At 42.4% G+C, this 24,233-nt stretch overlaps 1 protein-coding gene across 4 annotated transcripts in view; it reads left to right on the top strand.

Annotated features, from left to right (window-relative positions):
• Agl (amylo-1,6-glucosidase, 4-alpha-glucanotransferase) overlaps positions 1–21,583 on the top strand; it is a 68,168-nt gene extending 46,585 nt beyond the window's left edge. For 2 of the 4 annotated variants that reach the window (XM_006502287.1, XM_011240280.3), the window contains 9 exons: positions 2,666–2,891; positions 3,232–3,343; positions 6,574–6,709; positions 8,219–8,331; positions 9,386–9,597; positions 11,087–11,184; positions 14,878–14,965; positions 15,069–15,202; positions 16,647–19,076. In XM_006502287.1, coding sequence (XP_006502350.1) covers positions 2,666–2,891; positions 3,232–3,343; positions 6,574–6,709; positions 8,219–8,331; positions 9,386–9,597; positions 11,087–11,184; positions 14,878–14,965; positions 15,069–15,202; positions 16,647–16,764 — 1,237 coding nt within the window. In that variant the 3' untranslated portion in view covers positions 16,765–19,076. Of the gene's footprint in view, positions 1–2,665; positions 2,892–3,231; positions 3,344–6,573; positions 7,048–8,218; positions 8,332–9,385; positions 9,598–11,086; positions 11,185–14,877; positions 14,966–15,068; positions 15,203–16,646 lie in introns of those variants that run through there. The other 2 variants (NM_001081326.1, NM_001362367.1) reach the window with 2 other exon arrangements.
• Positions 21,584–24,233: the final 2,650 nt, after the last annotated feature.

Raw genomic sequence — 24,233 nt, 5'->3', positions numbered from 1 at the left:
AACTCATCTAGTGATGAGTAGAGGCTCCTTCTCCTAGAAGCCTCCGCTGATTGATCTTTTTTCTTTTCTTTTTTCTTTTCCTTCCTTCTAATCTCTCCCCAGGTATTCTTACCTGACCTAAACTTTTCCTCAGGTTCAAGACCCGTGGAAAGGCCTGTATACTTATTTTGTGTACCATATTTTCTCTTTGCTCCTACTCTCTCTCCCCGCTTTACTTCTGATAGATTGTCCTGAATTTCATCTAGAATCCGCCCTGCCTTAACCACTTGATAACATGTGAAAAGGAACAAAAGGGCTCCTAACACTAGAAAAAATTTAAGGCCAAACATACCTTGTAAAGCCATTTCCCACTTTACTTCTGATAGACTGTCTTGACTTTCCTTAGAAAGTTCAAGACCAGACTTACCTTGTAAAGCTATTTTCCACTTTACTTCTGATAGACTGTCTTGAATTTCGTTAGAAAGTTCAAGGCCAGACTTACCTTGTAAAGCTATACTTACGGGTTACCGCCGTTCCCCAGCTGAAAAGTTCTGAATTCACGCAGTTGAATCCTTCTCAACAGTCTGCTTTACGGGAACCTTTATTACCGTGACCCGCAGTTCTGGTTCTGGAATGAGGGATCTTCCTTGCGCCGGTGATGGTAAACTCTCGTCCCAAGTTTTTCTTCCCGGGTTTCGGCACCAATTCTTATTCGCGTTCTCACGACCGGCCAGGAAAGAACACAACAAACCAAAATCTTCTGCGGCAAAACTTTATTGCTTACATCTTCAGGAGCCAGGAGCGCAAACCCCCAGCCCCAAAAGCGAAAGCCACCCCAATTACATCTTTAGGAGCCAGAGCTCCGGCGCGCCAAAGCGCAGAGCGCGCTCTATTGTTTACATCTTTAGGAGCCAGAAGCCAGCGCGCGCCAGCGCGCCAGAGCGAAGAGCGCAAGTAAGAGAGAGAATGGCGGAAACCCCGTCCCCTTTAAGGAGGAGTTATCCTTCGCTTAGGACGCATCACTCCCTGATTGGCTGCAGCCCATGGCCGAGCTGACGTTCACGGGAAAGGCAGAGTACAAGTAGTCGTAAAATACCCTTGGCACATGCGCAGATTATTTGTTTACCACTTAGAACACAGGATGTCAGCGCCATCTTGTGACGGCGAATGTGGGGGCGGCTCCCAACACCAAACAAACAGGATTGAGCAAACCACGGTGGCAGCACCCTTTGCCTGAGGTTTGGACAGCTTCTGATGCTGGCTCACATCAGCAGCTGACAGCCGCCAGCCTCCCTTCAGACAGAGCCCTCACCTTACTGCATGAAATGACTGCTGCAGTTACCGTGCCTGAAAGGCTCTGACATAGAGCACCCAGTCAAGGCTCGGGGTTGAAAGCCTTGTAGAGTGGTGGCTACAGTAGCAGTGCCCGTCCTCAGTCATCACTGTGAGCTGTCACATGGCCATCTGGGTCAAGGGTTGTCATACTGTGTGCAGTGCCCATCCTCAGTCATCACTGTGAGCTGTTACATGGCCATCTGGGTCAAGGGTTGTCATACTGTGTGCAGTGCCCGTCCTCAGTCATCACTGTGAGCTGTCACATGGCCATCTGGGTCAAGGGTTGTCATACTGTGTGCAGTGCCCGTCCTCAGTCATCACTGTGAGCTGTCACATGGCCATCTGGGTCAAGGGTTGTCATACTGTGTGCAGTGCCCGTCCTCAGTCATCACTGTGAGCTGTCACATGGCCATCTGGGTCAAGGGTTGTCATACTGTGTGCTGTCACCTTTTGTGCGACCTGTAAGCAAAACTAGAATAGGGTTAGACCTCACCTGCTGGATATAAGCTTTCTAGAGTGCAGTGCCATCTCAGACTAAGTTCTCCTTTGTACTGGGATAACCACAGAACATAAACTGTCATCTGTCGGTTGATAATGTGAGTCATGGTTGGGATTTTGCTGTTGTTGTTTTGAGGTTTTGTTTTATTTGTTTGTTTCTTTGTTTTAAAACAGGATCTTACCATGTAGCCCTAAATAGCCTACAACTCATGTAAGCCAGCTGGTGTAGGAGTCACAGAGACCTGCCTACTCCCACCTCCTGTGTGCTGGGATAAATTATAATTTTTAAGGCCAGCTTCTGTCCATTTGTCTTCTTATATTTTTAATTGTTTTTGATCTCTACTATGTAAAGTAATAAAATGCATATTGGAGGATTACTGAAGTACCTGAAATATTGACTATCATAGGTTTCAAAGATAAAGCTCGGACCTGGAGAGACAGCTCAGTGGTTGATGGCACTCACCTCTCTCAGAGTTCAGTTCCCAGAACCCACATGGCAGGCAGCTCACAACCATCCTAACTCCAGTTCTAGGAGATACAACATACTTCTCACCTCCATGTGGTACTTCACACCATGCACGTGTGGTATACATATATACACACAGGCAAACACTTATACACAAATAATAAAAATAAATGCGTCTTTTTTAAATATAGAAGTTATAGCAGTCCTTATAAATACCTGACTGAGGACCTGACTCCAAAGATGCAAAACCTGTTACAGAAAGGGAAAGTTCCCCACATTACTGGAGAGAAAAGCTGGACATCCCCCGACGCCTGAAAAAGTGACCTTTTTCCCCCTTCGTTTTTATAGTTTTCATCTCAAATGGCCCATTTGCTTCTATTGTTTCAGGAACATCATTTTAGCGTTTGCTAGTACCCTGCGGCACGGTCTCATCCCTAACCTCCTCGGCGAAGGGACATATGCCAGGTACAACTGCCGGGACGCCGTGTGGTGGTGGCTGCAGTGCATTCAGGACTATTGCAGGACAGTTCCAAACGGCCTGGACATCCTCAAATGCCCGGTGTCCAGGATGTATCCAACAGATGACTCCGCACCCTTGCCTGCTGGGACACTGGTAAAGAGCGTTTCTTAAAATAAGTTTTTATAAAATGTAACTTAATTTTTAATGTAAAATATTAAGGCTCCAAGTCATAAGAATTCAAATATTTTTTTAAAAAGTCAATATCAATATTCCTTTAGTGTCAACACAGTGAGAAATTACAGAGATAAGACTTGCTGTTCGCTTAAACCCAGAGTGTGGGAACGCAGGAGCCGCTGCTTTTCCCAGCTCCACCCCACTCCCTGCTTCTTCCTCCCAGGGAAAGTACATGTCCTCACCTTCCTAGAGTTGAGGGATTTAGGAAAACAAGAATGTAACACATTCCTAACAGAAGCGATGTCCCTGTCTCCAACAGGACCAGCCTTTGTTTGAAGTCATCCAGGAAGCTATGCAGAGGCACATGCAGGGCATCCAGTTCCGAGAGAGGAACGCCGGTCCACAGATCGACCGAAACATGAAGGACGAGGGTATGTAATGGTTAGGACTTACCAGTGCTGTCAAATTAGCCCTTGCTGTTGCTTTACAAATTCTTGTGTGCAAAACTTGAAGCTTTCCCTGAGAAGGCAAACCTTGTTCCAGATCTTTCCGAGCTTGTGTTGCTAAAGAAAAGATAAAAGTTTGCGATCTTTTGTCAGCCAATTCTCAAGGTAGTATTGACATTATAATTTTTTTATGTATATGAGGGTTTTTTACCAGCAAGTGTGCCTGTGCACCATGCGCATGCTTGGTGCCTGCAGAGGTCAGGAGAGGGCGTCAGATCCCTGGACCTTGAGATTGAGATGGTTGTGAACCCAGGTCCTCCACAAGAGCAGCAGTGTTACCTGCTGGGCCATCTCTCTAGCCCTCGGTGGTACAATTTCTAATCACAATGCTAGTATTACTTTTTTTTTTTTTAACCAGGTATGATGGCCTATGCCTGTAATCCAGCACTCAGGAGGTAGAGGCAGGGCTATCATGAGTTCAAGACTAGCCTGAGCTACACAGTGAAACCTTGTCTCCAGAACATAAAAAGGAAGCCCAGCATTGTGGCCCAAGCCTTCAGTCCCAGCACTTGGGAGTCAGCTTCCTGAGTATGAGGTCAGCCTGCTCCACAGAGCACGTTCCCGATCAGTCAGAGCTACACAGAGACGCCTGTCTCAACAATGAATTAGGTAATTCTGATTCTGAGAATTGAATGTTAAGTGCTGGGCTTTGTGGTGATGGCTTTACCACTGTCATTCCTAATTAATTCTTGAAGACATTAAGATGGTTCCACAGTTTAAAATGTGTGGTAAACAAGCAAGAGTGTCAGAACTCAGATCTCCAGAACCTGTGTAAATGCCAGGTCAGCTGGCGGTGATTCCATCCTCTGAAGGAACAGGTAAGCCAGCCAGTGAGACCTGTATATCGTACAGAGATAGCGCTGGGCCTGACTGAGAGGCCCGGACTGTACGAACAAGGTAGAAGAGGGAGCAAGGAAGATTTGACATCAACCTCAGGCCTACACACACTCGTGTATGTGTGTGTGTGCACAAGCACACACGGGAACATACATAAACATGCATACACACTACACATACACACATCTGAAAGACGTTATTTAAGTAAAAGATAACACTACATTATTCCCATGTTTAGTAAATGAGAGAACTAAAAGTCAGCTTCCCAGAGCGCTAGGGGGCAAAGGGAGGATGTCACCCGTGGTTGACCTCTGCCCACAGTGGCTTATTAGTATATTATGTTAAAGTAGTTACACTCTCTTAACTCACTTAGGGTTTCCCATGTCCTCATCCTTAGGTCAGCCAATACAGAGTTAGTCACCTCATCGCCCTCAGTTATACTCTGGGGAGGTTTTGATGAATTTGAGGTATATTTACTTTAGTCTTATAAATATGACTTATGTGAGTTTTTACTTATAATTTAGAAAGAATTGCAGATTCATAAAAAGTTGTAAAATGATACATAGGATACAGCACTCTTCAACTGTTAGGATGTTTCATGGAAGTGGAGTAAAAGATCAGAATCAGCTGTGTCGTAGCATGCTGCTGCCTGGGCTGTGCCCGCTCCCTTCTTACCGCTCTCCACATCCCCTCATCTGGACGGGCCCAGACATTTTATGTATCCCATAAACCCACTGCAGCCCCACCCTGGTCTCACTACAAATCTCTCCCTCCCTCCACTGCCATTATTTTGAACATCTTTATAAATGCATTGTTTTTTTGTTTTGAGATGAGTCTCTCTGTGTAGCTGTCCTGGCTCTCACATGTAGACCAGGTTAGTCTCGAACTCACAGTGATGGATCGTCTGCCTCAACATCCTGAGTGCTGAGATTAAAAGTCTGGGGCATACACCAGCTTTGAAAATTTTATATAAATTGAGTATTCAGTATATAATTTGTTTTTTATTTGGCTGGAACTGCTGTATAGAGCAGACTAACCTTGAACTCACGGTGATTCATTGCTTATCATATCATAAATAGTATATATAGTATTATAATAGTATAGTAGTATAGTAGATACAAATATTAACTCACTAAGGTAATTGGTAACAATCACTGATACATTTTTTATCCTTCACTAAGCGAAGTCAATGGAAATAGGTTAGTATCCAAAGAACATTTTATGGGGTCTCTGAGCTACTTTAGGGTTTACTATTGTTACTGTTGTATGAAACATTTCAACTTTAAGCAAAATAATTTTTACCTTTGAAACTGGTATTGAAATTAAATATATTGATTTACTATATTTTCTTCATATCTTTCTGTTTTACTTTGAAAAGAAATAAAATATAGCACATAATCCTAAGATTCTTTTTGTTTGTTTGTTTTGGTTTTTTTTGTTTTGTTTTGTTTTTTGAGACAGGGTTTCTCTGTGTAGCTCTGGCTGTCCTGGAACTCACTTTGTAGACCAGGCTGGCCTCGAACTCAGAAATCCGCCTGCCTCTGCCTCCTGAGTGCTGGGATTAAAGGCGTGCGCCATCACTGCTTGGCTCAAAGATTCTCTTTTAATTACTTATTAGGGTTAATGACTAGGCTACTGTTTCCATGTATATTTTTATACTTTATATGTTTGAGCATGTATAAATTAGAAGTGCCATATATTATGAAGTATAAAGGCAATGTGTTATATATATATGTATATATTATATGATTATATTAGGTTCTTAAATTCTACACTCTACACAAATATATCAGATATGTAAAAGAATCATAGAGTGAAGTCTGCATTTTTAAGTCTTTATTAAAAAGGTTTTTATTTGCTGCCTTCTGTAACGTGTTTACTAAACCATTTTGTCTTAGGGACTCAGTCCTCTTGCTCCATAGACATCCAGTTTGTTCATTCCAAGGACAGAGCGTGTCCTAGTGTACATGATGTTAGACATTCCTCTACTGAGTAGACCTGTGATTTTGCTATTGTAAGCAGTGCTTTAGAAAGAACATCATGATATGCAGTTCATGGTGCACACAGGTGTCGTTGGAAAGAGAAATGAAATTTATATGTATTTTCTAAAAAACTGAATGATTTGTAGTTGTTTTTAATAAAACAAAAACAAACAAACAAAAAAAGAGTGTCACTATGAGGCTTCTCTAGCTTCAAGTTCACTACATAAGCCAGCTTCAACCTCTCATGTGATCCTTCTGCCTCTGCATCCTGAGTGCTAGGACCACAAACCTGTACCTCCATGGCTGCTCTGTAAGTGTCTTAGTTTGCTTTTTCAGGTTTCAACATAACTGCGGGGATTGATGAAGAAACAGGATTTGTTTATGGAGGAAATCGCTTCAACTGTGGCACGTGGATGGATAAAATGGGAGAGAGTGACCGAGCTAGGAACAGAGGGATCCCAGCCACTCCAAGGTAGAGTCTGTGTATGGATGCGTCTGCCGAGGCACTTTTAATTCACCAGCCCCTTTTTTAAACACACAGCATCTTTTGTTCTGCTAACCATTGTCCTCACTCTAAAGCGTTCCAGACCTGTCCTTCCTCTTTCTCCTCTCCCTCCTCCTCTGCTGTTTCCTTCTTCACTCATTTATTCCTTGCCACCATTATTACAGATAAAACCGCCCTCTGGTGTAAATAACCTGTTCTCATCCGAGAGAACTCATGAATTTGCACCTCTACAAGAATCTCAAACGTTTATGATTCATTATCCCAATGGTTAAGACACCTTTAAAATAAAAAAAAAGTTACAGTTATTCTTGGTGTGTGTGTTTGTGTGTGTATGTATGTTTTCGCATATGTGCAGGTCAGAGGACAACTATGAGAGTTACTTCTCTCGCCTCACCATGTGGCTCCCAGGTCATCAGACTTGGCAGCAAAGGCCAAGAGAGCTACCTGCTGAGCCATCTCACCATCCCTCTTTAAGACATTTCTTAATGTGAACTTCACACAATGTAAAGATTTTATTTCACCAGTCTTACAAGAATGGAAAACAACTAATTGAAAACTTTTATCTCTACTTTTGTTATCCAAGGGTTTTTCTTTTATGAGTTTAGAAGTTATCGACAAATATCACAAGTTCTTGATACTGATTTAAGCTTAGCAACTATTTTCTTTAAAAAGAAAAAAAAAATGTGCCCATTTGGGAGGTGCACATGTGTGCAGGCGCCTGTGGAAGCCAGCAGAGGTCATCTGATTGTGCCAGGCTACCGGCACTTGAAGGCTGCCCACTGTGGGTGCTGGGAGCTGAACCAGGGTGGTCTGCAAGAGCAGTAATTGCTCTTATCCAGTGAGCCACCTCTCCAGCCTGGAAATTGTTTTCTTATTAAAGATTTATCTTCAAACACATCAGCCAGGACTAAAGAGAAAGACCCAGTCTTCAAAGCTCAGGAACAAATGAGTGTCAGGAGAGCCTGGAGAGATGGCTGAGCTGTGAGGAAAGCCTGCTGCTGGGCGGGTCCCAAGCTTGCTTCCCAACACTCACCGTGGGAGGCTCTCAACCATTGCAACCAGTTCCAAGAGATCCGGTACTCTTATCTGGGCATCCACACGTGTGCCATGTGCACATAGATACACATGCATATACAAATAAAAATATGTCTTTTTAAATATTAGAAACAAAAATCAATGCCAAAATAGTAAGGGAGGAGATTTCTTATGTGATATCATATGTATATAATATGTATTACTTATAACGTGAAGATGTGGGCACAGGTAGTTGCTTGTATGGTGCATTAGGTACAATATTCACCAAATAGGTTGTTGTCGTTGGTAGTGGTTTGGTTTGGTTCTATTCTACCCAAAGCCTTCATTATTTCTAGACGTTCAACTCTGAGCTACATCCCCAACCCAGAATTACTTATTGAATGCCCTTTTAAATAATGGTTAAATAAACTCAACATAGAAAATACATTTTTCTAATTTTAGAGATGGGTCTGCTGTGGAAATCGTGGGCTTGTGTAAATCTGCTGTTCGTTGGTTGCTGGAATTGTCTAAGAAAAATATCTTTCCTTATCATGAAGTCAGAGTAAAAAGACATGGTAAGCTGGCCTGTTTCCAAGGAACCTACAAGTCATTAACCTTTGTCGCCGTCATTGGGTTCAGCCAATCAATACCAGAAAAGGCTAGCTTTTAAGAAGAAAGAAAAATGGTTAATTCCCAATATGGAAATGCTAACAGCTGGTTACTGACACCGTTCCTACAGCACCAGTGAGCTGAGAGAAGAGGCGGCGTGGTGCCTGCCTCCATGGCCTCTCCCTCACTCTGTGAGCAAGTCACGCACATGGGCAGTCTGGAAATCTTCCCATCCCTTTCTGGAACAATTCCTACGCAACAGAAGCAATGTTCCTACGCAACAGAAGCAATGTTTGAGCTACCTGTACAACTCTAGACTTTCTTTTTTTTTTTTTTAAAGATTTATTTATTTATTATATGTAAGTACATTGTAGCTGTCTTCAGACACTCCAGAAGAGGGAGTCAGATCTCGTTACGGATGGTTGTGAGCCACCATGTGGTTGCTGGGATTTGAACTCTGGACCTTCGGAAGAGCAGTCGGGTGCTCTAACCCACTGAGCCATCTCTCCAGCCCTAGACTTTCTAAAACGTAAAAAAGAAGTAGGTGGGGCTGGTGAGATGGCTCAGTGGGTTAGAGCACCCGACTGCTCTTCCGAAGGTCCAGAGTTCAAATCCCAGCAACCACATGGTGGCTCACAACCATCTGTAACAAGATCTGACGCCCTCTTCTGGAGTGTCTGAGGACAGCTACAGTGTACTTACATATAATAAATAAATAAATCTTTAAAAAAAAAAAAAAAAAAAAAGAAGTAGGTGAAAGTAACTGTATGTTTAATTCAGTGCATATGAAGTGTTATTTGTTAGCACAGTGTGTTGAGTATGAAGTTAGTCCTGAGCTGTTTGTCATTCTTTTGGGAGAGGTATTTGGTCTTTGAATTTATAGCATATCTCCATCTAAAGCAGCCACATTTTCTAAAACATAGATAATTTATTTCATAATGAAGCTAAATATGAAGTTTTGGCAATAACAGATGTTTAAATGTTCTGAAGATCTACAAAATGTCTCTTGTCACTTTTCAGGAAAGGTTGTGGCAGTCTCGTACGATGAGTGGAACAGAAAAATACAAAACAATTTCGAAAAGCTGTTTCATGTTTCCGAAGACCCTTCAGATCCTAACGAGAAGCATCCGAACCTGGTTCACAAACGCGGCATCTACAAGGACAGCTATGGTGCGTCGAGTCCTTGGTGTGACTATCAGCTCAGGCCCAACTTCACCATAGCAATGGTCGTGGTGAGTGATATAGTGCCTTCACATTTCAAAAATGTCATGGTAACTCTACTAAGGGCCTTTTTTCTTCTGTTTGGTTTTAAGTTCCACTTAACCATGAAACATTATTGCTTTCTGGATAGTATTCTATGGTTTTAGAGTAATTTAGTATGCATACCACCTCTAATCCAAAACATTTAGTGTCAAAAATGGAAAATAGTGGATGCAGAGAAACAAACGCTCCCAGAGTCACACATGCCCAGTACCTGGCGTCTATGCACACACTGGGCTGAATGGACTGGGTCTCTTAGGCCAGGTCCAGCTGCCTCAGTCGGCCTCAGCCCTCACCCTGGCCTGCTGAACATTTGTGTTACCTCAGCGCATGCCACAAACAGCTCCCCAGTGCACTAGACAGAAAGCTCTGTGTTAGGGAATGTCCACAGCAGCTTATAGTCACATCTGTCTCCTTTGTGGTCTTTCTCTCATTAGTTCTATTTAGCTAAGGATTATTTATTATTAATTATTATTTTGTTTTACCATTTTATTGGGGGGGGAGGAGGAGCCTGCATGTAATGTATGTCATGTATATGCAATGCCCCAAGAAGCCAGAAGAGGGCATCAGATCCCTGAGACTAGAATTACACCCTGTAGGTGTGGGGAAATTGAACCTATATCCTCTGGAAGAGAAGCTAGTGTGCCTAACCACTGAGCCATCTCTCCAGCCACCTAGCTAAGAATTCTTGATCCCCTTTTATTGTAAAATCTCAGTCTAAAAATAAACTCTTCAGGGCAGTGGACTAGGAGGACTGTGTTTAGCCATGCCTCCCTGGGTGTTTGACTTTGTCAAAAAGATTACTAAGCAGATATTACTAATTGTAGTGGTATGAAAGTGTACCCTTTCAGACTGGAGATGGCTCAGTGGTTAAGAGCAGTGACTGCTCTTCCAGAGGACCCGGGTTCATTTCCCAGCAACCACAACTCTCTGTAACTCACACCCTCACACTGATATGCATGCAGACAAAACCCAGCCATGCACATAAAATAAAAAGAAAGAAAGAGAGAGAGAGAGAGCAGGCTTGCACAGAGGCACTTTGGCGTGATGCCTTTGCTCCGCTTTCTCTGTAAGATGGGTGCAGATTTTCTCTCCTTCCACCCGTCGCAAGCATTTGTGCTGTTGGCGTACAAGTTCTGAGTTCATTATCGCCAAGAAGAGAGGAGAGAAGCTTCGGGTACGCGTATAGGGCTCCTGCACGCCTAGGACGTGGCAGCGGGAGGTGAGCTCTGCCTCCGGTGTAGCTGTGGCTCCTGTTTGGTTCTTGTTCACGGGTGGCCCCGGTGGCCCGTGCGCTCTCCCAGCCTCTCAGCCGAGAAAGGCGACTCAGATTCCGCCTCGGAGGATTAGAGTCGTCAGGTTCCACTCACCATCTGACCTACACCATATTCTTACATGAGTAAGAACTAATTGTTCTGCGATATTAAAATGTTTTTTCTTTGTTTATTTCACCTTCATTAGGCCCCTGAACTCTTTACTGCTGAGAAGGCTTGGAAGGCTTTGGAAATTGCAGAAAAAAAATTGCTTGGTCCCCTTGGCATGAAAACTTTAGACCCAGAGTAAGTTGGAATATTAGTATTAAGAAGGTTGTTGAGTTGGGTGGTGGGTGTGAATGCCTTTAATCTTAGTACCCAGGAGGTAGCAGAAGCAGGTAGCTCTGAGTTCAAGGCCAGTCTGGTTTACAGAATGAGTTTCAGGATGGACACAGAGAAACACTGTCTAGGAAAGGAAGGAAAGGAAAGGAAAGGAAAGGAAAGGAAAGGAAAGGAAAGGAAAGGAAAGGAAAGGAAAGGAAAGGAAAGGAAAGGAAAGGAGAAAGGAAAGGAAAGGAAAGGAAAGGAAAGGAAAGGAAAGGAAAGGAAAGGAAAGGAAAGGGGAAAGGGGAAAGGGAAAAGAAGAAGGCAGTTGAAATTGTGTTTAACCCACATAGATTAGTATTATTAGTATTAGGCTAGAGAGATGACTCAGCAGTAAAGAGCACTGACTGCTCTTCCAGAGGTCCTGAGTTCAATACCAAGCAACCATAGTGTGGCTCACAATCATCTGTAATGGGGTCTGATGCCCTTTCTGGTGTGTCTGAAGACAGCAACAGTGTACTCATATACATAAAGTAAATAAATAAATCTTTAAAATAGCTCTTGAGCCCAGCATGATGGCGTATACTTGTAGCCCAGCCTCTGGATAGTTGAAACAGGAGAATTGAGAGTCCATGATGGCCTTCCACTGTCTCACAAGTTTGAGACCAGCCTGGCCACATGAGAGCCCGCCTCGTGAGGAGCAGTTGGAAGGATGTAGCTCAGTGGTAGAGTGCATGCCTACCACATGTAGGACCCTGGGCTCTGTCCTCAGCACCACACCCCCATATTCATTTATGTGTATAAGTGTTCTGCCTTCATATATTTCTTTGTGCCACATGTGTGCCTGGTGCCCTTGGAGGCAGTAAGAGGGCATGGATCCCCTGGAACTGGAGTTACAGACAGTTGTGAACCATCATGTGAGTGCTGGAATTGAACCCAGGTCTTCTGCAAGAAGAACACATGCTCGTAACTGCTGAGCCATCTTTCCAGGCCCTCAAGGACAGTCTTTATGTTTTGTTTTTGTGGATAGTTTTTCCATACTCCTGGATAACCTACACTTGTTTGTGCTATTTTAAGTGGCAGGCATATGTGTCCACTTGTAGTGGTGGCTGTAATGATCTTCTTTTCCAGAAGTCTCCGTCCTTCCTGGACAATTGCACCACTCTTTCTGCCTAAATCAGTAAAGAACTGTGGTTTTTTTATCTTACAATTTGCATTTGCAAATGTCTTTACTTTTATAACCCTTTTCCTAAATTTCTAGGGTCTTTCTGGGTTTTTTGTTTTTGTTTTCTTATGTTTTGCCTACATGTAGCTCTGTTGCACCACTTGCATACAGTTCCCACAGAGGCCAGAAGAGGGCATCAGATACCCTGGAACTGGAGCTACCGGTGGTCGTGAGACATGTGGATTCTGGGAATTGAACCCTCATCCTCTGGGGGAGCAGCCAGTGTGCTTACCATCTGAGCCAGGCTTTTATACTTTATCACGTGCTGATTTCCACTGCAGACCAGGCCGGCCTCTGCCTCCAGAGTGGGGTGGAATTAAAGGCGTGTACCGCTATACATGGCCTGCCTTCTTTCTTTCTTGGTTGGGTTTTTGTTTTTGTAGCTTCCTGGAACTCACTCTGTAGACCAAGCTGGCCTTGAACTTAGAGATCTGCCTGCCTCTGCCTTCCAAGTGCTATGATTAAAGTCATGTGCCACCACTGCCCCTGTGTCAACTGGCCTTTCTATATACTGATCTTGCTATTTCGTTTCTGTTTATTGAGACAGAGTCTTACACAGCTGACACTGACCTTGAACTCCTGACCCTCCTGTCTCAACCTCCTAGCATTAGACACATACCACCATGCTTGGCTTGATTTCGTTCTTGATACCCAAAATTTTGTTTACAGATACTTGTTATTTTTTTGTCTGTTTGCATGTTCAGCTCAGGTGTGGTGGCACACAAAGGAAGGTCTCTGTGAGTTCAAAGCCAGCCTGGACTACTGAGACATTTCCAGGGCAGCCAGGGGCGCACAGTCAGGCCCTGTCTCAAACTCTAAGCCCTCAAAAACAAACAGAAGACTTGCTGATCTCACTAAAAGTTAATGATAAAGGTTCATATGGCCACTTTGTGTCATGAAACAACATCTTAAAAGTTACAATTTAGTTAAATTGTACTTACTTACTTACTATGCATAACTCATCTGTTGGCAATGTTTATAACACTGCTCAGTATATAACTTTGTTTTAAATTCTACATATTATAGCAATATCTATTCAACTGTTATTTATAATCTGACCGTATACTCATTTTACTTTTTTAAAGATAGATTTATTTATTTATTTATTTATTTATTTATTTATTTTATGTATATGAGTACACTATAGCTGTACAGATGGTTGTGAGCCTTCATGTGGTTGTTGGGAATTGAATTTTTAGGACCTATGCTTGCTCCAGTCGGCCCCGCTCGCTCAGTCCCTGCTTGCTCCAGCCCAAAGATTTATTTATTATTTTACATAAGTACACTGTAGCTGTCTTCAGACATACCAGAAGAGGGCGTCAGATCTCATTATGGGTGATTGTGAGCCACCATATGGTTGCTGGGATTTGAACTTAGGAACTTCGGAAGAGCAGTCTCTTACCCGCTGAGCCATCTCGCCAGCCCTCATTTTAGTTTTTGTTTTTTGTTATTGGTTGTTGTTGTTGTTGTTGTTGTTGTTGTTGTTGTTGTTGTTTGTTGTTTGGTTTTTTGGGTTTTTTGAGTTTTTTTGAGACAGGTTTTTTTTCTGTGTAGCTCTGGCTGTCCTGGAACTCACTCTGTAGACCAGGCTGGCCTCCAACTCAAAAATCCACCTGCCTCTGCCTCCCAAGTGCTGGGATTAAAGGCATGTGCCACCACTGCCCGGCCTCATTTTAATTTTAAAATAGCTTCATAGAGAAATTTAAAACATGACCCTACATGGACTAAGGTTGTATAAATTGTGGGATACTTCCCCAGTATAGATAAGGCCCAAGGTTTGATCAGTAGGCACCACAAAATAAATAATTTACATAAATAATGCCTTTCTGCTCTGTAGTCAATAAAACCTTATCTTTACTTTTTCGTAATTCAAACAACTGTTTGGACATTTTAATTGTTGTGCACATATTGAAAGCCTACTGAAATGGTTGACTTTAAATACAATATAGACAAGCTCCTTGAAGACAAGATGCCTCAATATTTTTATTAATTTTTTTAATTAGCATACAAAATAATAAGTTTAATTATGACACTATTCATACATATTTCTGTGAAGGCTCCTCCCCCTGCTCCCTGGCTACCTGTCAATCTTCCTCCCACCCGACAACCCTCACTCTGCCCTCACATTACATATATCCGGTACTGTTCTTGCCTTCCCTTGCCTTGCCTTCCCGTCCTCCCTCCAGGGGCCCTCTTCTAGTATCATTTATATCCTACCTATGTATAAATTAAAGTCTGGGATGTAAATGAGAAGAAAACATGCGGATACTTGAACATATTGTTAACGTCCCCTGTACTTGGTATTAAGTAAGGTACCGACGCTGAGCGAGCTCACGCTGCAGATTAGGAAAGAAGAGGTTCTTTTTCTTGCCGTTGTTACTGAAAAGCTGATGCCTCCTGTGTGAGGCCTGACCCTCTTTTACTGACCTCACACGCCAATCCTTTTGCAGTGACATGGTTTACTGTGGAGTTTATGATAATGCCTTAGACAATGACAACTACAACCTTGCTAGAGGCTTCAATTACCACCAAGGACCTGTAAGAATTTCATTTTCTTTTCAGAGTTTTCAATTTAACTTATTTTTAAATAAAGTTAGATATTCACAATTCTTTTTCTCTTTGTTTTTAAATCATATTTTAGGAGTGGCTGTGGCCAATTGGGTATTTTCTTCGTGCAAAGTTGTATTTTTCCAAAATGATGGGTCCAGAGACTGCTGCGAAGACTGTATTTTTGGTTAAAAATGTTCTTTCTAGACATTATGTTCATCTTGAGAGGTAAGTCATCCCGTGCCTGATGTCCAGTCAGTGTATTAGCTACCAGGTAAGCAAGGGTTCCATAGAATTTGTCTTTGTATGCCAAGTGCATCTTCATGGAACCCACCCTGTGCTCTGTACCGTTTTTTTCAACCATGGAATTTCTACCTCCGTTAAGTATTTTGGTTCTTATATTTTATATAAGTATTTGAGGATCTTATATTTTATGATCTATACTTGTAGAATAGTCTTTAATTTTCAGGATAACTGATAATTTGGATATATTAAGATAGAATAAAATAATAGTTGAAGTGTTCAGGTTGAGCCTTTTGAGTTGATTCATTTATCAAGTAAAAATTTTCATTATTTTGAAAATATCAGTTGGTCTTTTGACTATTACTTCAAGTGGTATTTCTTGTGCCCTTTGACCTAATTATTAGTAAATTAAACAGTATTGGTATTGTGTACTTTTCTAAGATGGTACAAACTTAGCCAAAGACTTTCTTAATTTCTTCTTTTTAAGATTTATTTATTTATTTTATGCATATGAGTGCACTATACAGATGGTTGTGAGCCTTCATGTGGTTGTGGGAATTGAATTTTTTTAGGACCTCTGCTTTCTCTGGTCAGCCCCGCTCACTCTGGTCAACTCTGCTCGCTCAGTCCCTGCTTGCCCCAGTTCAAAGATTTATTTATTATTTTACATAAGTACACTGTAGCTGTCTTTAAACACACCAGAAGAGGGTATCAGATCTCATTACGGGTGGTTGTGAGCCACCATGTGGTTGCTGGGGTTTGAACTCAGGACCTTCAGAAGAGCAATCAGTGCTCTTACACGCTGAGCCATCTCATCAGCCCTACACCTACATATTTACAGTTTGAGTCCTAACATTAGTCTAAAAGACTTAAATTATTGCCAGCCTGGGGGGTTTCTTCCTAGAATCTCAGCCCATGGGGGGTACCACAGCAGGAAGATCATGAGTTTAGAGCCATATGGCTACATGATGCCCTATCTCAAAATGCAAAACAGGCTAAATTTATGCCTGAGAGAATATTTAGATTTTTTTAAAAGTTTTAGTTATGAAGCTGGGCCTAGTGAAACACATCTGTTTTCATCCAGCACTTGGAAGGCAGAGACAGGAGGATCACTCCAAGTTCATGGCCAGCCTCAGCTACATAGCAAGTTCCAAGCCAGCCGGAGTTCCAAAGCAAGACCCTAACTCAAAAAAAAAAAAAAAAACCATAAATAATAATGATGAAAGACTCATTTGTATTGCTAGTATTAAATCTCAAATCATAATTTATTTGTGAAGTCTTTACACACACACACACCTTTAGAATATTGTTTTATAACAAATGACTTTGATGGCTTCTAGAGTTAACGGCAAACCTTGGGACTTGCCTACTTTATTCATATGTATTAAGCTGTGTCTCATAAAATGCCTTTCCTTTTCTTTCTTTTCAGATCCCCATGGAAAGGCCTTCCGGAGCTCACCAATGAGAACGGCCAGTACTGCCCTTTCAGCTGTGAGACACAGGCGTGGTCAATGGCTGTTGTTCTGGAAACCCTCTATGATTTATAGTTGGCTCATAAATAGTAATTGTGTGAACACTTGACATTATTGAATGCAAGGTCATAAAGAAATGTAAGCTCAACTCATTTTAAAAATCTCATTCATAGCCAGGGAATGGTGGTACACGCCTTTAATCCCAGCTCTCAGGAGGCAAAGGCAGGCAGATCTCTTGAGTTCAAGGCCAGCCTGGTCTACAGGGAAAGTTCCTGGATAGCCAGGGCTACACAGAGAAGCCTGTGTCTAAAAAATAAAAACAAAACAAAAAATTATTGATCTCTTTTTGGCTTTTTTCTTGAAGACTATCATGTGTGCCACCGTACCCAGTGTCTGCAGTGCTGGGGATCACGCGGGACATCATGCGTATTAGCCGAGCTCTCTACCAACTGAACCTCATCCTGCGCCTGTCTTTTTCTACATTCTGCTGATTTGAATCAGAAAGAAATATGATCATTTCCCATAGAAGGTTACCAAAAAAGTATTCTTCAAAGCAGGGTTTAAAACAAAAAAAGGAAAGAAAGAAAAGCGTGTATCATCTTCAGTTTGGAGGAAGAGAGAGGTGATCCTAAGTCCTGCTGTCTGTTGGCGCACTCCAAGGCTGGGCTTCATGGCTGCCCTGCCGTCTGGTAACAGCAGTCCTTTTTGTTTGTTTGTTTTGATTTTTCGAGACAGGGTTTCTCTGTATAGCCCTGGCTGTCCTCAAACTCAGAAATCCGCCTGCCTCTGCCTCCCAAGTGCTGGGATTAAAGGCGTGCACCACCATGCCCGGCTCTACAGCAGTCATAAAACCATGCCTAATGCAGTCAGTACACACTTGGTAATTGCTTTATGAATGTAGAATTATGGAAGCTTCCACCCACAGTATATGTTCATAGATGGAGCACAGAGCTTCAAAATGTGCTTTATTTTTAACAGATAAGTTATGTTTTTAATATAATAAATGCCAACTATACTTAACATAACCTATTTGTGTTAAAGAATAATTGGACATAATAAAACAGGCCACCAGGACATAAAGCAATTCTGTTAAATTCCAGTTTCCCACTATGAGATAGTTTACATTTTCAAAATGGAAATTACTGGGCATATTTATGGAATTTTTCAAGGGGAAAAAAGCCTAGAGTCGTACCTTGATGACAGAGTGTTTGCTTAGCATGTGTCAAGCCCTTCGTACTATCCCTAAAACCATCAAGAGAGAAAGAAGGGAGTGTGAGAGGGGAGGGAGGGGGGAAAGAGAGGAAAGATTTAAAATAGCCATATTAGGTTATCTATAATGGGGTCACCATCCACCTCAGAAAATGGGCAGTGCTCCTACTGAGGGCTATCAATGAAAGACCTGTGCTGTGCTGTGCTTTGCACTGTCTATTTGAAAGTCTCAGAAGGTATGGTTTACCTTATCCCAGCCACTGTAATTAAGTGAATGCTTTTAGACTGTGAAAGGATAGTTGCCATTTGGCCTAAGAGCACTTAGGCAGAGCGCTTCATTCCCGTGTGATGCTGCATACCGTTGTTTTTATTTACAATCCCAAATGCTCTGTGCCTTGGTTTTTCACTCGCCAAAACCAACCTTACTCTACTAAATGAAATGCAATCTTACCAGTTTAACCAGTATGCTGTGATATTGTAGTGAGTCTCAGAGATGACTGTGGAAACAGGAGGCCTGTCATTTCAATGAGCACCATCACCTAAGCGGTAATCATTTCTCCTGTGTCTTAAACTGCTCTGACTCCTGAGCAAGTGTTCATGTCTGTGTGTCAAAATAAAAGTTTTTTCTAAAGGACTCTCTTTGCTTTCCTCCATGGTTTTTACTGTACATTTCCCTGTCGTCATGAGTGGTGTGCAGAGACTCACCTTTTATTAAAGTAGCTGTGTGAAGTAAGCTTTCGGTGTATCCCTAAGTCTGTTAGCATCTACTCCTTTGGTATATCTTGAGTACGGTGAATCTTTATTTACGTTTTACTTACCAACTCACAAATACTGTAGCAAATGGATGTGAACATTTACTTTCTGAAAAAGCCAGACAATTTTTGTTTTCAATTATACTACTGAGCAATCTAAGCATGTAGAATATCTTCTAATAACCAAAGCTGGTCCATTCTGGTTTTGCTTTGCTTACTGTTGCTTCAATGTTTTTAGAGCAGATGTTTTTGGTTTTTTGGTTTTTTTGTTTTTTCTAATATATGTGGCTTCATTGTTTTAATTGGTGTGGGTATCTAACTTACAAAGCTTTTACATTTTCTTTAACTGGGCCTCATGTGGTCCCGAGTAGCTCTTGTAAACTTAGTCGGACAGTAAGTCAATAAACTCTGCTTGTTTCCTCCTGAGCCTATGTGTGCCCGGTAGCCACATCTCGTACATCTGCATCAGGTTCAGTGGTTGGTCTTTCCCCCAGGTTACCGTAGTCCAGCGTCATGAGTTGAATGTGATCCGTGGTGATATCTTCTACAGACATTCAGGTTTTCTTTCCTTGTTACCTGCCTCTGTTCACTTGTTTAACTCTTCTTGTCTATTCACCCCCAGGCTCTGCGCCACCCCAACTCTATTCTGGGGACTAATCCCGTGGCCCGCTTTAGGCTTGCTGGGAAGGTGCCTAGCACTGAGCTAACCCCTCAGCTCCTGGGTTTGGCTCCTTTGTTTCAGTGTTTGCTAAACCCTTTTCCACCCTTCTCACCAGTCCCTACCTTTTGTTTTCAAAGCCTTGCTCCATACTTGTAGCTGTTTGTTTTTCTTCAGTGTTTTTCCAAGTCCCAAAATTGTTAGTACTTTTAATTAAATTGTGTGGATGCTATAAATAAATTTGATAAGTACCAACATTTACTTAAAGTCACACAATAGTGAAACATTGGGACAAAATTCAGCCCCTCATCTTCAAATCAGAAATCCTCTTTGGTAGATCCTTATACGTTCACAGGTCCAGCTGTGGCTGGCGTCAGCTGCCCCTGATTGTGGGAAGCATTAGATCCTGTCCTGAAGGAGTCTGGGTACCCACTTAGTGTCCTCTGGTCAAAATGTTTCTAGCCTGTATTCCTGGGTAAACATTCAGAATGACATTGCCAAGCACAGGCTAAGTTACACCACTGGAGTACCTTTGCAAATAGAAATGTCCTATCAAAGATGACACCGGTGATCAAAGAGTTGGGACTAGGAATTTTAGCCAGGAATTAAATCTCACGCTCGGTGTGCTAATTAAATAACTGGGGGGCGGGGGGCTTGAGGGGGTGAGCAAGTCCTGTCTGTGGAAGCTGACTAGTAAATATGGCACTTAATTCTGCCAATGTTCAGGTCAAGCAATTTAAGGCAGTTAGCATATTTTGAAAGTAGGGAACTGTTGTTTTGTTTTGAGACACAGTCTCACTTTATAGCCCAGGGTTGGCCTGGAACTCATTTTGTAGTCTAGTCGGTCTTCAAACTCAAGGCAGTCCTCCTGCCTTAACCTTCCAAGTGCTGGGATTATAGACCTAAACCGTAGTGTCCAGATACTGCTCAGTTTTAATAGATACACTATAGGGAGGAATGCTCCAAAAAAGATTCATCTTGTAATAACGTGAGCATAGTTCAGGTCAGCCGGCCTGGTTGATCTCAGCTCCTTCACTCAGGGCGAGGGCTAGCTCAGTTCCTCTGCCCTGGCTGTGATAGTACTGGGTAGAGCAGCAGTCTTCAACCTGTGGGTCACATGTCAGATGTCTGCATTATGATTCGTAACAGTAGCAACATTGCAGTCTTGAAGTAGCAACAAAATAACTCGTGGTGTCTGCATGAGGAACTGTGTTAAGGGTCCCGGCGTTAGGAAGGTATCTGTTGAGGATTGTGCTTTCCTCTCGCCCTGATGTTGTCTTTGCTTCCCTGGCTCCCCTTTCTCGCCTTTCCTCCTCTTATGTCTGGCAGCATTTTCTCACTGAAGGAACTGTCAACATGAACCTCTCTCTCTCACTCACTCTCATTCTCTCTCTCTCTCTCTCTCTCTCTCTCTCTCTCTCTGTCTCTCTGTCTCTCTCTCTGTCTCTGTCTTGCACACACACACACAAAATGACAAACTCTTCCCCCCCCCCCATCCAAAAAGAAATCTACCTGTATTTCAACAATAGATTAATGCTGAAATTTTGACTCATACAAACTAAGGGTTTTTTCTTAAACTCGTAGATTATTAATTTGAATAACGTACAGAGAATTTTAAGTTTGCTTAAGATCTCTTTGGATAAGAACACCTATTAAAAAATATTTGAGGGGGCTGGTGAGATGGCTCAGAGGGTTAGAGCACCCGACTGTTCTTCCGAAGGTCCAGAGTTCAAATCCCAGCAACCACATGGTGGCTCACAACCATCCGTAACGAGATCTGACTCCCTCTTCTGGAGTGTTTGAAGACAGCTACAATGTACTTACATATAATAAATAAATAAATCTTTAAAAAAAAATATTTGAGGACTAGAGTTTTGTCACAAAGATAAAACTCCAACCGCCTTCACATTACTTCCTTCTGGACGTGGAAGCTGGGTAAACAGGAGAGTTACTTCCTTCTTGTAAAATGTTTGTACTGGAGATGTTGAAAGGCCAGCTCTGTGTTCTCAGGACTGTAAATTATCTAAGCATTTTGATGGATCGGGCTGGCTTAATTTCCTCCCTCTAGTTAAAAAGAAATGCAGTTGTTTACATCTTGCTTGTAGCTAATCTTAAAAGAGAGCCCTGTTTCACTCAGGTCTTCAGGGCACGTGTGCTACAGAATTTTTTGGAAATGTGTGACTTGCGCAAAGCTTGGTGGTAGAGCACTTGCCTAGAATGTGTGAAGAAGTCCTGTGTGTGTGTTTAAAATGTACTTTTTAATAAAACTTTTTAAAAACTATTATTCTATTGTACATGTGTTTTCCTTCACTGTATATCAATCAGTGTACCAGATATATGCCTGGTGCCCACAGAGGCCAAGACATCAGATCCTTTGGACCTGGAGTTACGGGAAGTTGGAACCTGGCATGTGGGTCCTGGAAATCAAGCCCAGGTCCTCTGGAAGAACAGCTTTTAACTGCTGAGCCATCTCTCCAGCCTTTTTTTTTTTAAATTGTGTCTGTCAGAGTATGAGTTTGAGCACATAAAGGCCGTGTTCGTGAAGGATAGAAGAAGGCACTTCATCTTCTAGAGCTGGAGTTGGAGGAAATTGTAAGTCAACCAACTTGGGTGCTGGGAACTGAACCCTGGTCCTCTGTAACAGCAGTAAGTGCTCTTAACTGCCGAGCATCTCTCCAGTCCCAAGGACCAAAGGCCTGCTGCTTTTTTAATCCTTAGCAATGCTAAAAGAGAGAGAGAGAACAGAGAGAGAGAGAGACAGAGAGAGAGAGAGAGAGAGAGAGAGAGAGAACTATAAGCATGGTCCTTTTTTCCTGGAAGAATTCTGATAATCCTTAACAAACAAGATGTATAAAAGAAGGATTGCCTTAACATCAGTTTGTACTTAAGAAGAAGGGGGAAATCGTAGGTATGTTTGAAGGATTGCTTTTTGACGGCTTCTGTTCTGTTCTGTGTTCTGCAAGTGATCACTAATTAAGGCACAATGAAACCATTGAATGAATGACTCCATGGGTGGAAAGGTTTACTTGAATAGCAAACTGTCACCTGGAGATGATAGAGACTAACCAGAGGCATTGGGGGGAGTCCAAAGCTACCATGGCCACTACCTCTTGAAGGCAGAGAGAAGGCAAAGAAGAGAGCAGTGTCTAGCTTTAGATTGGGAGTAATCTGGAAGATCCTGGTGGCTTTGATATGGGTTACAGGTCCGTGTTATTGGGTACTAAGGAACCTGGAGACTAGTGTGGGGCTTTGCTATGCCTTGCAGGTCTGGGCTAATAGGGAGCTAGAAGATATTAGCTTGTAAGAATGACTTCATGATCCCTTGCAGAATACAGAACAGAACAAAAGCCACCACAAGAGCAAGGCTTCAGGCATACCTAGGATGTCTTCCTTCTCTCTCACCTAACATTAAGTAGAACTGATGCTAAGAATCGTTTGACGGAGGTAGTGGGAAATAAGAGAAGTGGCCCTTCCTGGCAGGCAGAAAACTATGTCACAGGTGCCCAAGGAATGCTAAGTGTCAGTTTGTAGTTTGGGGTTTGGGGCCTAACGATCACAAAGTGCTGTTGCTTTTCCAGCCAGTGAGCTCAGGACCCAGGTGTCTCTGTGTCCTCAGTGCTGGCTTTACAGACAACAACTGCTACACCTGGCCTTTTGTGTCAGGACGTGCTGATACCATAAACAATTTATCAATCGCTTTACAAACCAAGCCACTTCAAACAAGAGGCACAGGCATCACCATCTTTTCCACCACGTCACTGACTCGCGTGTAGGCAGTTTTCTCTTTCCTTCTGGTTTTCTGAGATTCAGAAATCTTTTCTTCACTGGAGCTTTCAAAATTCTTATATAGCCCCCAAATCTGGTCCCTTAGAGTCCCCAAAGCCCGTCCTTTCCAGGAACTTTTCCAGAACTACTTAAAAAAGAAACACTTTCAGGTTATAGGTACCTGCAGAAGTGTTCAGGAACAAACAATCATAAAACACATGCACTGTGTGCAGGAGACGAAAGACTTAAACAGCCATGGTTGAAGACCTGACTCGAGTCCCATATCGGTGGGTTCACAAGGGAGCCTGCCTATTTCTATATGTGGAAAGAAACACTAACTTCTTATTAACATGGCGTTGTAAGGTTATTAGAGCTATGATTGCTAACATGAAACTCAGACATCAGATATCCATGAGGTTTGTACAATCTTTGTAACATTTCTACCAATAGCACACACATAAAATACATAAAGAAGAATCAACCTCATTCATTTGACAATCTTTCCTGTGAAGCTTATCAAATGAACCTAAATAATTTAATAACGAGGAGAAAAAACAAATCCATTGAGATTTTCCACGGGAGCTTTTGGAAAAACCCTAACGTCAGTCTGAGATGGAAAGACTTTGTTCGGCTAGATGTAGCATTACTCTCCTATAGCCCAGCTACTTGGGAGGCAAAAGCACGTGGATCACTTAAGCTCAGGGATTTGAGACTATCTTAAACAACATAGTGAAGCCCAAATGACAAGCTGTCCAGGACAAGTTAACCCAGCAGGCCAGCTTTGGTTCCTCACGCCAGTCTGTGTTACCATACATGATTTTATGTGCTATGAGGAAATGGCTGGCCAGGGAGATAAATGAAGCAATATCTGCTGTGTAACTTTCCCAGAGAAATGTCCAGCACATCCAGCATGGTGCTGGGGGAGGGGTGGTCAGGGCTGACTTACGCAAGCCCAGGTTGCTGGGGAAACTGGCTCATTGCGTGATATAATGCAGCCATGGATGGTTACAGAAGGTTGTGCTACTCGAATTCACCAAAATCTCACCCACCAGCGTCCTAGCTTACGGTTTTAAATCTAGTACAAAATCCACCTAAATTTGGACTTAGTGCACCACCTAGTGTCAAAACAAACAGGACAGCAGGCTCAGTTAACATAGACA

Source organism: Mus musculus, chromosome 3 (genome assembly GCF_000001635.26).
Source record: "Mus musculus strain C57BL/6J chromosome 3, GRCm38.p6 C57BL/6J".
NCBI classification, from domain to species: domain Eukaryota; kingdom Metazoa; phylum Chordata; class Mammalia; order Rodentia; family Muridae; genus Mus; species Mus musculus.
The sequence above is the reverse complement of the archived record's forward strand: the minus strand, read 5'-3'. Positions and strand labels throughout refer to the sequence as shown.